Below are 13981 nucleotides of genomic sequence, written 5' to 3'. Positions count from 1 at the left end.
GTATACATATTCCCACTTTTTTTTTTTTATTTTTTTCAGCTCATATACAGAGATATGCACAGATAGACAGCCTAAAACAAGAAAATAAGACCAAAAAAAAAAAAAAAAAGAAAAAGAAATACAATGCCAGAGTGTGTTTTATGCATCATACTATAATTGTTAAATAACTTATAGGTTTTATTAGCTGTTTTTTTTGTTTTAAATAATCAATAGGATGGTGGTATATTACTGAAATTTATTACTAAAGCACACAAAAGCCGGTGTGGTTTTCTGACGATAACATCTTTAAAGTTGGAATTAAAATAATTAAATAATAGTTTTTTTTCTGTCATTCCATTTCTGGCCCATCTCACATGGGATTACAAGACACCGACCTATTATAATAATAATAATAATAATAATAATAATAATAATAATAATAATAATAATTAATAATAATAATAATGAGATCGAGTTTAATTTGCCTTTAATATAGCATTACATAAAACATATTTACCTCAACATTTATTTTTAAGTTTCTGTTAAATTGTTAGCACGAGCAAGTCTGCACGAGGGGGGAGGGACGGCGGTGTTGCGTAAGTCGTAACCATAGACACATCGTAACGTGGTTACGTCATAAGTGTGCGTCCACCATCTGACTCTTCAATGACAGTTTCCAAACATTTTTTTTTCTTCGTTTCTTTGATAACACGGGTAGTTGAGCCATAAACTGGCTAGCATGCACAGAGCCGCACACACAGCTTTATACGGCTGCGCTAATGTCGTTGGCCCAGCGATGACTCGACAGTGTTTAAAGCAAAGAGGTAAGCAAAGAGTTAGACACAGCAGAGAGCTAACATGCTACATGCTAAAAACACATGACAGGGAACTAAACATTCAGGTCGACGCTGTGCTCTGTACTTTTTAAAATCATTTTTCATTACTACTCTTCTTTATGTTAGTATTCAGCACGTTTTAAGTGGTGAGTGTCCGGATAACGATAACTTTACCTCACATCATGTTTCATAACAGACCTGTTAGCTAACGAGCTAGCTCCGTCAGTGCGGACACTGTGTACTTTTAGCTGTTGAAGTCTTCAAAAAAAGCGAAAAACTTTCCTTTTAGGCGTCAACGTCGCTACGTGTTTGTTGTTGAGATTCACTGTAACGGTAGACTGTATATGTAATAGTGCCCTCGCAGCTGAGCTCACGCGCGTACAGCGTGGTCCCGACCCCTCGCGACAGTGAGGAGAAGGAGATGTTGGACCGAATCCTGCGCGTGGACCACGCGGGTGAATACGGGGCCAACCGCATCTACGCCGGCCAGATGGCAGTGTTGGGTCGGTCCAGTACTGGACCTCTCATACAGGTAAGTGTGACACATGGCTCTGAAGGAGGACAGAAGTCTGTCCTCTGGAAAGGACACTGCACGAGACAACAGTTCATACAAATGGCCTCAAATGTCAAAATATATAAGAAATCTTTTTCCACTATCAGTCAATCAATCAGATTTTTATTTATATCGCACCTTTCAGACAAAACGCATGCAGTTCAAAGTGCAAAGAAACCACATCAAAAAGAACAACACCGGAAATATGTAAAAAAAAAAAAAGATCTTTAATAATGTATCTCAATAAATGAAACAAGTATAAACCCTCAAAGTATGATAGTAAAACACTGCATAAAAGCTGAAAATTATAAGCTTTTAGTTTACGTTTATAAAGAATCAATATTTCCAGCTGGTCTCAGATGCTGTTCCAGCACAGTGACTAAAAGCAGAATCACCAGATGTTTTAGTTTGGCTCTGTGAAACAGCTATTAAAAAACTTACCATAAACACGACAGATAAAATAAATAAAAGGGTCAGAGGTCTAATCAGAAAACAATTTCTGTATGTTTTCGTAAACATGCACAGCTTGATTGGATTTCATACACTCCAGAGTATTAAAAAGCTCTCTTGACTATTATTAATCAGTTCAAGAAGAAAAGAAAAGCTGGCTGGCACTGACAAATCTACAACTGTGGATAAATTATTTGTCCAAGTGAACTGCATTTTGGGCGCTTGAAAGTCCTTTTCCATCTAACTTTGAAATTATTCCTAAAAAAAATCTCACATAATTATATAAGAAAAAAATACATATATATATCCCAAGTTTTAATCTCAGAATCACAAAACCTTTGCCTCTTTTTTTTTTACTGTTTATACTTTATTATCAGCTTTATATTGTAATGGCCAGAAATGATAATTTAATAAAAGTTTAATTAATAATGATGATGATAATTTTTGACTCTCATTCATGATCATGTTTGTTTTTCTTTAGGAAATGTGGGACCAAGAAAAGAAACATCTTGAGAAATTCAATGAAATTCTTGCTGAGAACAGAGTTCGGCCCACAGCGCTGTTACCACTGTGGAACATCGCTGGATTTGTGTTAGGTTCGTTCAGCCTATAAGCATGCAGCAGAGTTTATAAAGTCCTGAGATAACTCAATATTAATAACAATAATCTGTTTTATTTGTAGAGAGCTTTTCAAGAAACTGAAAGACACTTTACAGAAGTAAAAAAAGATCATAAAAAAGAAAAGACAGTATTAAAATTCATATGAGGTAAATTAGACGTTGAAGGCCTTTTTAAAGAGATGGTTTTGATGAGTGATTTGACCTTGGAGAGGTCGGTGTCGAATGTATTTGGGGACAGAGTTTGATGTTTGGTCCTGAGTGGTGGAGAAAGTAGGTTGGAGGATGCGAGGGAACTTACTTACAAAATAAATGCGTGAAAAATGCATAACAGGATTTTTGTATTGGGATTCTGTGTAAAGTAGCTCAGTTTGGTTTAGGTTATTATCATGCATTAAGTTAAGGATGCTTAAATGCCTTTTGTGTTAATATTGCATGTGTGTTGCTTTATCAAACCTAAACTATCTATTAATTTTGTCCTAAATTTACTCCAGGAGCTTCCAGTGCGCTGCTGGGTAAAGAGGGGGCCATGGCCTGCACTGTGGCGGTGGAGGAGAGTATTTCTGAGCACTACAACAGCCAGATAAGAGCTCTGATGGAGAAGGACCCCGAAAGATACACCGAACTGTTACAAGTGAGTCAGCCAACTTTTTTTTATCTCTAACACGGTTACTTACATTGGCAAAGACGAAATAGGCGATTTATTATTTGTAAGTGGGAAGAACACAGAAGGCCATTTATTTAATTTATTTATTTAAAAGGGACACATCATATTAATGAACATCAGTATAACATACAAATGTAAATATGCTGGATTTAGCACATCCGTAGTCCCTTGGCAGGTAACAGACAATCGAAATAAAGAACAAAATAAAAAGGAAATAAAGACATTTCTGGGTCAAACCAGAGACACACTCAGCACACACGTGTTTTTTTAAAGAGGGATTTCATCTGTTATTTTGCCTGATCATGTTATGTAAAATATTGATGCTGCATTGTTGGTTCATGCAATTAATAGGAGTGTAAATGGTGAAAACGGCTTCAGTGTAAACAGCAACATTCACATGTGAACCAAAATAAGACGATTTAAAAACATGGTGCTCTAAGAAGCACAAAATAAAAGTTGATTGGCCTTTTATTTTAGTCCTGTCAGAGGAGCATTGGTCAAAGTACTGATGCTGTGAAATGTGAATAAGTTTAATTACTTAATGATTGGTCCTGGGGTTTTAGGTTATAAAGGAATTTAGAGATGACGAGCTGGAGCATCATGATACGGGATTGGAGCATGATGCTGAAACAGTAAGTGTGTTTCACTTCTCTTTTTCTGCACAAATACTTTGATTGCACAAAAACTCCCTGTGGTGTCAAAGCACAATAAAACAGACACATAGATATCACTCATCAGTTATCTTTTATTTTACTCTAAGAATGTTTTGTTTCCTGTTTCAGGTACCTGGATACTGGCTACTAAAAAATGCTATACAACTTGGCTGCAAGGCTGCAATATACGTTTCTCAGCGGGTCTAACATTGTATTTAGAATAGTGAGGAATTGTCTCCGATGTTTGTCCGATATGTCGACTGGGTTTGTATAAATGAGTTGAACTTGAATTGCAGTTTGAATTCTGCTTCACTGTAAATGAACATTTACTTCATCTTGAAGATTTAAATGTTCTGTATGCAACATTCAGGGTGTTAATATTGCAAGTAAAATCAGTTTTATTTGTAAAGCCCATTATCATTAATCATAATTTGGGCTTAAAAGCATACGACATCCCTCTGTCCTTGGACCCTCCCCCAAAAAATCCCTTTAACGGGGGAAAAAACCCAGTAGAAACCTCAGCAAAAGCAGCTGAGGAGGGATTCCTCCTTCAAGACAGACAGACGTGCAATAGATGCCGTAAAGAACAATAAAATAACAGTACAATATGACAAAACTTTACGTAGGAAAGAGAGAAAAAGAGGGAGGGAGAGATGCACAGCAACAATGATAATAACAATTACATAAAACATAATATTAGCAATTGACATAAGAGTATCAATAAATGTAGTTTATGGTATTATGCATCAAACCACTATTTCCTGTATACATATTTAGGGGAGTATTGGTGTCCTGAGCGGAGAAGGAAGTCACGCTCTCTGTTTTTTGTTGTAATCTAAGCTTCTCTGTTACTTGTTGTGCGTGCATGTTAGTGCATGTGTGTATTCTACTGACGGGCTCATTGTGTCCGCTTTGCTCTGAGCTCATACGGCGGTTACCGCTGATATTGGGACAGCAGTGTCCTGGTGTTTCCCCGGTTAAACACTGTTTGCTCTGTTGCTGTTAAGCTCTTTTTATGGAGTTAGCACCGTTAGCTGCTAGCAGCTGGCTCAGCCACCTCCGTGTTGAGGGCTGTGTGCAGACAACTCAAATGCTCATAGAGCCCCTTTAAAAGTCTTGTATACAAACATTCACAGTAACTTACATAAAGAGAAAGAGGGGACATGCAGCGGAGGGCTGCAGGTTCGACTCCCACCTGCTGCTGCTGCTGCTGCAAGGACAAAACCTTTTTTAAATGGGGTGCCTGCTCCACCAGCTGAGCTAATGGGCGCCACATTAACCAAAATTTCAAAGCTTTGTACTGTGTATAACACATGGATCCGATCTCAAAGATCACTACCTGGGCTGATCAAGGCATTTTTTCACTGATTGAGATCAGCTATATGGATCTATATTTAACCCAATGTGATTCTTTATTTTATGCTGCTGTTACAGTGTTTTGGTTTTTTTTTTTGCCAAGCTTTCATGCACAGCAACACGAAGAGCATCAACTTTCCACTCTCTGTCCATCTCTCCGCTCCGTGTGTGTGTGTGTGTGTGTGTGTGTGTGTGTGTGTAGGAGCAGGGGCTGAGACCCTCACAGCTCCCTGGTGTGCAGATCTTTATCTTTTCACATTTTGGTGTACCTTGGATCCAGCACCCACTACGGGATTTGCATGTGTTATTTTTGTACCCCTCCCACTGCAAAACACCACATGCCAAAAATGACAGCAAAACACAGAACAAGACTGTTTATTTGTGTTATTTTCTTACATCATGAGCACCCGTTACATTTCAGCTCAGTGTGAGTCTTTTGTGTTTTGTTTGTCATTTATGTTTCCCTGCGATCACTCACAACGCCTCCGCAAGTGCCACAAAAGCATCATGAGCAGACATCAAATAAGAGCAATTCATTATTGTAATTAGTAAAAGATGTACAGGTGACAAAATTAAACACTTAACAGGACAGATTTAATTTCATACAGCCGTTGGTTCATTCTCAGGAAAAAAGCTGCACCAAAGCAACAAACTGGAGAAGTTTCTTAAAGGGACGGAGACATTCCCTCGAGACATTGTTAAGGCCAGAAAGATTACAAGATTACACAGTTTGTAATTGTATACTTTATTTTGTAGGAAAAAAATCAATTTAATTGTTAAGTAAACACATTGGATTGATATAAATAACTTTGAAGTGTGCGCTGTGCAGCTGTATTAAATCGGAAAATTTACATATTGGATCGATTCTCAGCAGATACTCAACATTTGAGATATTTGAGATAGGGAATTAAGGGTTAAAAAACTTGATTGGGACGTCCCAGAAATGATCTGTGCAGTTGGTGGAGGTAAACCTTTCTGAATTAAATAGCAGGTTTCCATACTGTTGTTTCTGTGAAAATCCTGTCTTATGTTTTTTTTGCAGTGCTCCCTTTGACAGGCAGCTCGTCTGATAAGTGATGCTGGTGGAAAAAAACACTTTTGCATTAACTAATGGAAGTTAACATCTTACTAATACTTGTTTTCTCTTATACGGTATAAGTACTCTTTTGCACCTGCCAGCGCAGCGATGGACAGAAGACACATTCACCGAAACGAATACCTAAAATACATGTAATGAGGACATATTGTAACGAGCATACACAGCCATCATACCCTTCAACAAACGCTCCTGTTTCACATGTAATAGTTCATATATCAAGCTGAGCAATGAGTTGTCATCCTGGCCTAACTGCTAAGCGCCCTCACACAGCTGTTCTGGGACATTAGGTCAGTGAGAAAGAGGGATTGACACGGGGCTTGTCCAGGGGCCCCTAATCTATTAGACCTTTCAGCAGGTTGAGCAAAGTGTTCATTCCCCTCCTAGTCAATATCAGTTTGTCCTCACTGTACATTGAGTACTGACCCAAGGCCTCTTTAGCCGTGGTTTAGCCTTTTCATGCACCGGGGACACGATGATGCAGTGATTTATGGGCAGTGGTTGGGACTTAAATGAAGTCCTTTGATGGTAATTTGTCTCTCGGCTCTAGCAGGCAGGTTAGATTGAAAACCTTATAGTATATATGAGCACATTTAGGTGACAAATGAAAGGAAAAACCAACACAATGTATCAAAGGTTAGGCCACCATGAGCTGCCATAACAGCCTCAATCTACTGTCTGGAAATGGGGATAAAAATTCTAAAAAATTATTCTAAAAAAATAATCCCCAATGTAGTGTTTTGAACATAGAGGAGAGCTTTGTCTTACATGCTGGTTTTTGTCTCCCATACGTCTTCAATAAGATGTGGTGATTGTGAAGACCATAGCATATGCAGGATTCCTGTGGATCCTTTAAAGTCTTTAAAGGCACTGAATATATGAATCTAAAAATAAAGCCTCGTTTGGTATAAAAAATGTCTTACATTTTTAAAAGTCATCAAAACAATTAGAATTGGGATTTTTTTTCTGATGCTACATTTTAAAATCTAAAAAATGATTAGTAACACCTTTAAAAAAAAATTTTTTTTACAGAATGCCTCTCACACTAATGTTACGCAGATCAAGAACGCGAAACCAGTAATATACATATTTTTTTTTAAAACTTCAGTTTTTCGATATTGTAAAATCATTTTAAGTTGTTTTCTTAGTGGCATTGATAAAGTCCTTAAAAGTCTTAAATCTAATGTACCTTAAGCTGCAGAAACCTTTTATAGTCATCAATCTAACACCAAAAAAATTAGTAGAGTAATCAGCCGATCGACAGAAAATCAGTCTGAAATATATCCGCAATCACTTCATGGATTCACATGGAAATTTGTTCATGGTCTTCAGAAAATGAATCCTGATTACTTTCTCTCTAGCGCCTCCGTGAGGTTCAATTCAACAGATCGTCAGTAAATCATGAATTTTCAAATGAACTGATCGCTGGATCTCTGTGTAAAAAAGGCCGAACTTTGTCCTCTGCAACCCAACACTTCCGGAGGGTCTGGGGAAGAGAAACTCTAAGAAACTCAACAGCTAAACGGACCATTTTAGAGCATTTTTAAAACAAAAGCATTATCAGTATGTCTGGGGGATGTTTTGAGGATACTTGTCTATTTAATGTATATAATTAATGCCCTGGACATTAGCAGGTACCTCAAAGGATTGCTGTGCCTTAGTACAGTCTCTAAGCGCTGCAAGCATTGATGTAAACTTGCTTGTTCAAGCAAAAATATCTAAAATACTAGCTCAAGCATCTTAATGGTAAGAATTTGCTGCTTCTCTGAACACTATGTGACTGGGTTGCATCCATGAATCACAGCAGACTCAGAGTAGACGTATAAAATAATTCAAAAAACAAAAAACAATTATCGGCTCTCCATCAGTTGCCTTTTGCAGGGGAACTTTCTCACTAAACACAGAAATTATTTAATTATTTAGACTAGCATCTTAACTGTGAGAATTTGCTGTTTTTCTTAATAGTTTGTGATTGCAAATTTTTTCATTTTTTGCCATTTTCTAGATCAGTTAATTGATTAAGAAACTATAATTGAAATATTAAGGTTTCTCCTTTAATTCATCACCTGCCACTTTACCATTGCCTGAAAGTGTCTCACGGGGGTGAGCTGTTACAGGTTCACAGGCTCTGATCTATTTTGCCAAGCATGAGGTCAGAGGAGTTATTTTAGCTGGGGTTGGGTTTGCATATCAGACCTGACCTCAAGGGTTAATGTGCCGTATGGCCTCCATTCCTTAAAAATAGGTTCTTCTTTATGGCCCATCAGCCCGAGTAAAAGCTGAAGTCAAACGACCGGGTCTTCATCACGTTTGTAATGATGGTAAACATTACCCGTTGGCTGTTTGGTGCAGCCTGTAAACGGTAAATAACCTGCCAATAATCTCTCTGTTTATCATCACTATATTAAATGGTTAGTTTTGCTGCTCACGATTGGTCCCTATTACGATCTCCTCTATATTTTCTATGTTATCATAGCTTTTTTACTCTTACCTCCACCAAACCAACGAGACAAATATTTTGTTGTTTTGTTGACGCGAACAAAAAAAGGCACAAATGTTACTTCAAAAGTTAAAAGAGGTCACCCACTGTGCGTAAGCAATATGAGCCAGTGGGCAGCTTTGCAAATCAAAGGTAGCGGATCATACTTCTCCCTGCCTCAGATTAATAGCGCTGACAGGTATATAGCGAGGTGCAACTGTTTAAATAAAGCAACACAAGTACAGCTCCATCTGTGGCACCATTTTGGGTGACGAAATTACCGGAAAATAAAAACAGGAGTGATGACTCAGTCAGGATGCAGGTGTTAATAACCACACACCATCAACTTAACATCTAAATCAGCCGCCATTGTTACACTATAGATGCAGTACTTTTTTTTATTTTCTATCATATTTTTAATTTCACTAAATCAGAGTTTCTTTCTGCGTCTGGAGTTCATGTGAATTGTTTAGGTTCTTTTCTCAGAATCACTCAAAGGAATCTGCTGAAACACTGACGGAGGAATTGGCAACAAGAATTTGAAAAGGGCAATAAAACTGGACTAAACTGGGACTGTCTTGCTACCCGTGAATAATTGTGGTTGTAAATTTTGAGCAGCACGAATAATACAAATCCTTATAAGTCGTAAAAGCTTTCGGATACAGATTGTATTGCTTCTTGGCTTGGATAAATGCAGACTGTCAGTCAGCAGGCCTTTCTGGGGTTTATGGTAACTAATAGATAGCATGAGGTCCATCTGTATCCCTGAGTAGCCTCGGAGGATTTAGTAGATATTGAATCACTGTAAAACAGTACAGTGATTGTCTTATAGCGAGAATATTCTTTCTGATTTTGTAAATGCACTAATACACATTTCATTAATCCCTTTAGTCTCTTTAAAATGACAGATTATACAGAAAAATCATGTAAAAAACATGTTCTGTGATGAGATATAGCACACAGGGAAACAGTGACACAAGAAACATATCGTTCCTTTCTCCTCGAGGACGTGATGTGCATATCTATGTGCATTTAAAGGTGACTGCTTATATTTCAAGGCTATTTAAACTTAGTCCAGTCAAGTGCTTTATATGTATTGTCCCTTTGAGGAGTGTCCTTCCAAAAGTCACACAATAACACAAAAAACTAAGCGCTCAGAGGCAGCGGTAGCTTGTATCTCTCGTGTCTGCAAAATAAAATGTTTTTGGTCAAAGGAGCCTGGTGGCTGTGGAAAGAAGCAACAATAAAATGTATTTTAGCCTCCTAAAAAAGGAGCACCCAGAAAAAATTAGTCAGTTTAAGGATACATTATGTTAAGATTATTTTTCTGCTTTATCTTTCCTCCAAAGCAACCAGATTCCATTGACAGAAGCAGTAATTTTACCTCACAAAACATGGGAGCTGCTGGTCAACCATTGACTTGATCATTTGTTTGTTACAGCGTGATTTTTGGAACAAAGTAACATGCTGTCCAGCTGCACCCAGGTTTATATTCTAGCAACGACATAGAGCAGAAATCTACATCAGTCACATGGGAAAAAGTTTTTAAAGGGGAATAGGAAAATAACGTTTTTGAGGCTAAAACAAACATACATAGACCAAAATGTGGATTTCCCATTTTTAATAGGCCGACAGGAACACGTCTAGAAAGCTACAGAATAATATTAAAACCTCAAAAATAAATTAAAATAAAATAAAATAAAATAAAGGAAAAGAAAAAAAAAACAGAAAAGAATAAGTAAAAGTATTTGGCTGTTGCCCACTGTGGTAAGATTTTAAAGAAAAGTTGCTGGAATCACTGTGACACTAAGGCTGTCAGACAACCTGAGAAGTTTTTGTGCCTCCCCAAGAAATGATTAACCCCCATAAAACAACTGCATGTTTTAATGCTGCAATGCTGGCAGTTGCTGAGACCGTAGGGAATATTTTCTCAGGTTGTCTGATTGTACGTATGTACATCCTTATGTCCATTCAACCGGCCATCACATTCTTGTGAGCGTAATATCTCAACAAAGTCTACTTCAAATTTAGCAGAAACATTGACTTGGACTCAAAGATGAACTGATAAGAGCTTGGTGGTCATAAGTCAAAGGTCAAGGTCACTGTGGCCTTGTCTGTCCCATTCAAAGTAATATCTACAATAACACCTTGAGGGAATTTCTTGAAATTTGACACAAATATTCACTTGGAATCAGCGATGAGCTGATTAGAATTAGGTGCAAGGTCACAGTTACCTTGGCTGACCTTGCACCCGTCTAATTTTTGTGAACGCATTACCTGAAGATAACAAAGTTGAGGGAGTTTCCTCCAATTTTTTACAAGATGCTGAAACATCTATGTTTTCACAGACATGGATGTAAACTGTAAGAGCAACTTGACTGGTGCGAGTTAGCATACAACCTTGTGGCAGTATTTCTAGTTAGTATATACATATATATATATATATATATATATATATATATATATATATGCACATATATATAAGATTTTCACCAGTTTCTGGTCTTTAAGCTAAGCTAATAGGATCAAAGGTAACACAGGCGCAGTATTAATCTTCTCATTTAACTCTCAGCAAGAAAGCAATTAAGAGTATGCCTATTGCTTGTATCCCTGCCATCGACCCCTCCTCCATCTATCACACTGATGCATTGGCAGTCTGCAGAAGGTTACCACACAAGGCCTCTTAACACCTGGTTTTAGGGATAGTTTTGCTCCCGCAGTGGCCCTGCACTTTGCACCGATCCCACTAAGACCCCGCCTGTCGTCCGCACTGATTCTTTCTATTGCTTTACAGCACTGATAATATATATGCTTTTATTTTCCAATCCCTAGTCTCTCTAATACAGAGATCTTTATTAAGAGATTATCAGAGATTATCTTTATTAATTAATTAAGTGTTCACATTCCCTTTCTCTTCTTGTTCTGCCAGGGATTTTATTACTTTAAACCCTTCATGCTGCAAAGTCTGTCAACCTCAGGAAAGACTAACTTTGCATCCTGACATGATACAGCTGAGATTGGGCATAATGATATAATGTTTAAATTAATGAGCTCAGCTCAGTTGACGGGCGATAAAGATAACACAGATGCTATGTATGTACAAATCACGTGCATACTTATTAGAGTATGCTTTACCTTGACCCTTTAACAAGAGGTTCCCAGAAGAGAGGGGCCATTACCTCGAACTGACTCAGTGGAGCTTTTCATACACTTTTGGTTATCCAGGTCAACTATTCACATACAGCGACATGGGCTGAAAAACAGCCACACTTAGACGGGCAGCTCTATAAATAGTAAACATTTTTACTGTTCTCCGGTATGTCTATACATAGAGATTTCTGTGGACTGATGTCACCGTATGCTTTAGATTACTGTGAAATTTGTTCGTGGTTTTACTTTTTTTTTCTTTGTTTCTTGCTCGTGACATTAAAGTAGAAATACGTTAAATTGTTCTACTAAAAGATGCGTGTGTGCATGTCCACGTGCATCTGACGGCTTAAACCCATGATAAATCTTTTGGGTGACTGAGGGGTGTGTGGCTTGAAAGAGCTGTGACCACATGTCTTCACAACACATGATGCAAAGGACTGACATCACTTCTGCAGGAATTTTTGATTTATGGTCTGACACACAGTGCCATCTACCAATCGCTCGGAGAAAGGAAAAAAAACAAAACAAAACACACCAAGGTCACTCCTCCAGGAAGTTTAATAAGAACAAATCTAGAGATTAAAAAAAGACGTGTTGCACCATTTTCTTCATATCACACCAACAATCAAGCGTGCAGAAAATAACCACCAATGTAATGCAGATATATTCATGTAAGTTCATGAAAAAAACATTGCTACAATTTTTTGTAGTATGCACAATGCATAAAAACTTTTTAGGATGTGGCTTTTACTTTCATTGTAATATGGAGTATTTGCATCTGGCAACCTCCGGGGCTGAAAAATGTAGCCAATGTAGAAATTCCCCAAACTGCAGTTCCTCAAATGGCCACTTGAGTCTGGCTCCAGAAACCAGTTAATAGGATATGTAGATTTATGCATGTTTACAAGCATGAACTCTGCCTGTACACACTTAGCTGTCTGCTGTTAGCAGCGTGTGTTTAAGTTAGCACAAGTTGATTGATGTGTGAGGCGGTCACGCTACAGCGAGCACAAATTATGCATTCCCGAAAACCAGCAAAAGCAGCAGAGAAAGAGTTGTGCATTAGATAAGGAAGGTGTATCAGTGTTGCTCCACTGTAGTAGGGGATGTGAATGGCGATGCTACATGATTTCTGCTTTCCTTATGCAGAATGTGCAAACGTTTGTAGGGTGTGGACTCTGAGATATATCCAATGCATCTATGATATTAAATAGACAACACAACAGACATGAAGGTGACATTTGTTTGTATCTCCTCTTATCAGATGGATTTCGTGCAGCTGTTTCCACTCGGTGTTGTGTGATATTCCGTATTGGTGATCAGGTGTGAAGACTTATGTGAAGGACCTATTGTCGAGTGCCGGAGTTGAGCATGGCGTGACCCCGCCGCTGGTATCCATCACTGCACTGACAGGCCTGGTGGTTCATCCAGCATGACTCCAAGGCCACGTTGCTGCTCCATCGTGTCATGAGCCCCAAAGATGAGCTGCTCACTCAAGCACAGTATGCACCCACCCCCTTCAGAAGTCGTGGCCCACTTCATCAAGAGAACAGCATTAAACTAAACCCTGATGGAGAAGGTAATAATTTCACGGCCACATTATTTGGGTTAAAGCAGCAAATGTGCAAGTTGCATGACCTTCATAAATTAACTTTTATGATGCTTTTAGTTCTCTAATCTCACAATTTGTCCTTTACACTTCTCTGACTGTTTAGGATTGTGGCTGTGGCATTCATACACGAGGCGGAACATATTTTGCCTGGATGAAGGAACGTCTGGCACGCCACTAAGGTGGCCAGAACACATAGTTTGGTTGTGAGGGGTTCAGCGGAGTGGGCTGCAGCTTCTCCCAACACAAAACGCATGCACTTGTCAGCTATGCTTTTCTGTTACATCACCTCTGCAACTCTCCCGAATCCAACACCTTGTATCCCTGCCATCGACCCCTCCTCCATCTATCACACTGATGCATTGGCAGTCTGCAGAAGGTTACCACGCAAGGCCTCTTAACACCTGGTTTTAGGGATAGTTTTGCCCACCCCACCTGCTAGCCTCCTGCAGTGGCCCAGCACTTTACACCGATCCCGCTAAGACCCCGCCTGTCGTCCTCACTGATTGAACGGAGAGCTCTGGCAGTGTTACTCC

At 38.6% G+C, this 13981-nt stretch overlaps 1 protein-coding gene across 1 annotated transcript; it reads left to right on the top strand.

The window, feature by feature from the left end:
• Positions 1-582: 582 nt before the first annotated feature.
• Positions 583-4045, top strand: coq7 (coenzyme Q7 homolog, ubiquinone (yeast)). The gene is made up of 6 exons (XM_042485902.1): positions 583-803; positions 1169-1347; positions 2300-2414; positions 2930-3069; positions 3666-3734; positions 3885-4045. The coding sequence occupies exons 1-6, from the start codon at positions 719-721 to the stop codon at positions 3960-3962; spliced, it is 666 nt and encodes a 221-aa protein (XP_042341836.1). The 5' UTR covers positions 583-718; the 3' UTR covers positions 3963-4045.
• Positions 4046-13981: the final 9936 nt, after the last annotated feature.

Source organism: Plectropomus leopardus, chromosome 4 (assembly GCF_008729295.1).
Source record: "Plectropomus leopardus isolate mb chromosome 4, YSFRI_Pleo_2.0, whole genome shotgun sequence".
NCBI classification, from domain to species: Eukaryota; Metazoa; Chordata; class Actinopteri; order Perciformes; family Serranidae; genus Plectropomus; species Plectropomus leopardus.
The sequence above is the reverse complement of the archived record's forward strand: the minus strand, read 5'-3'. Positions and strand labels throughout refer to the sequence as shown.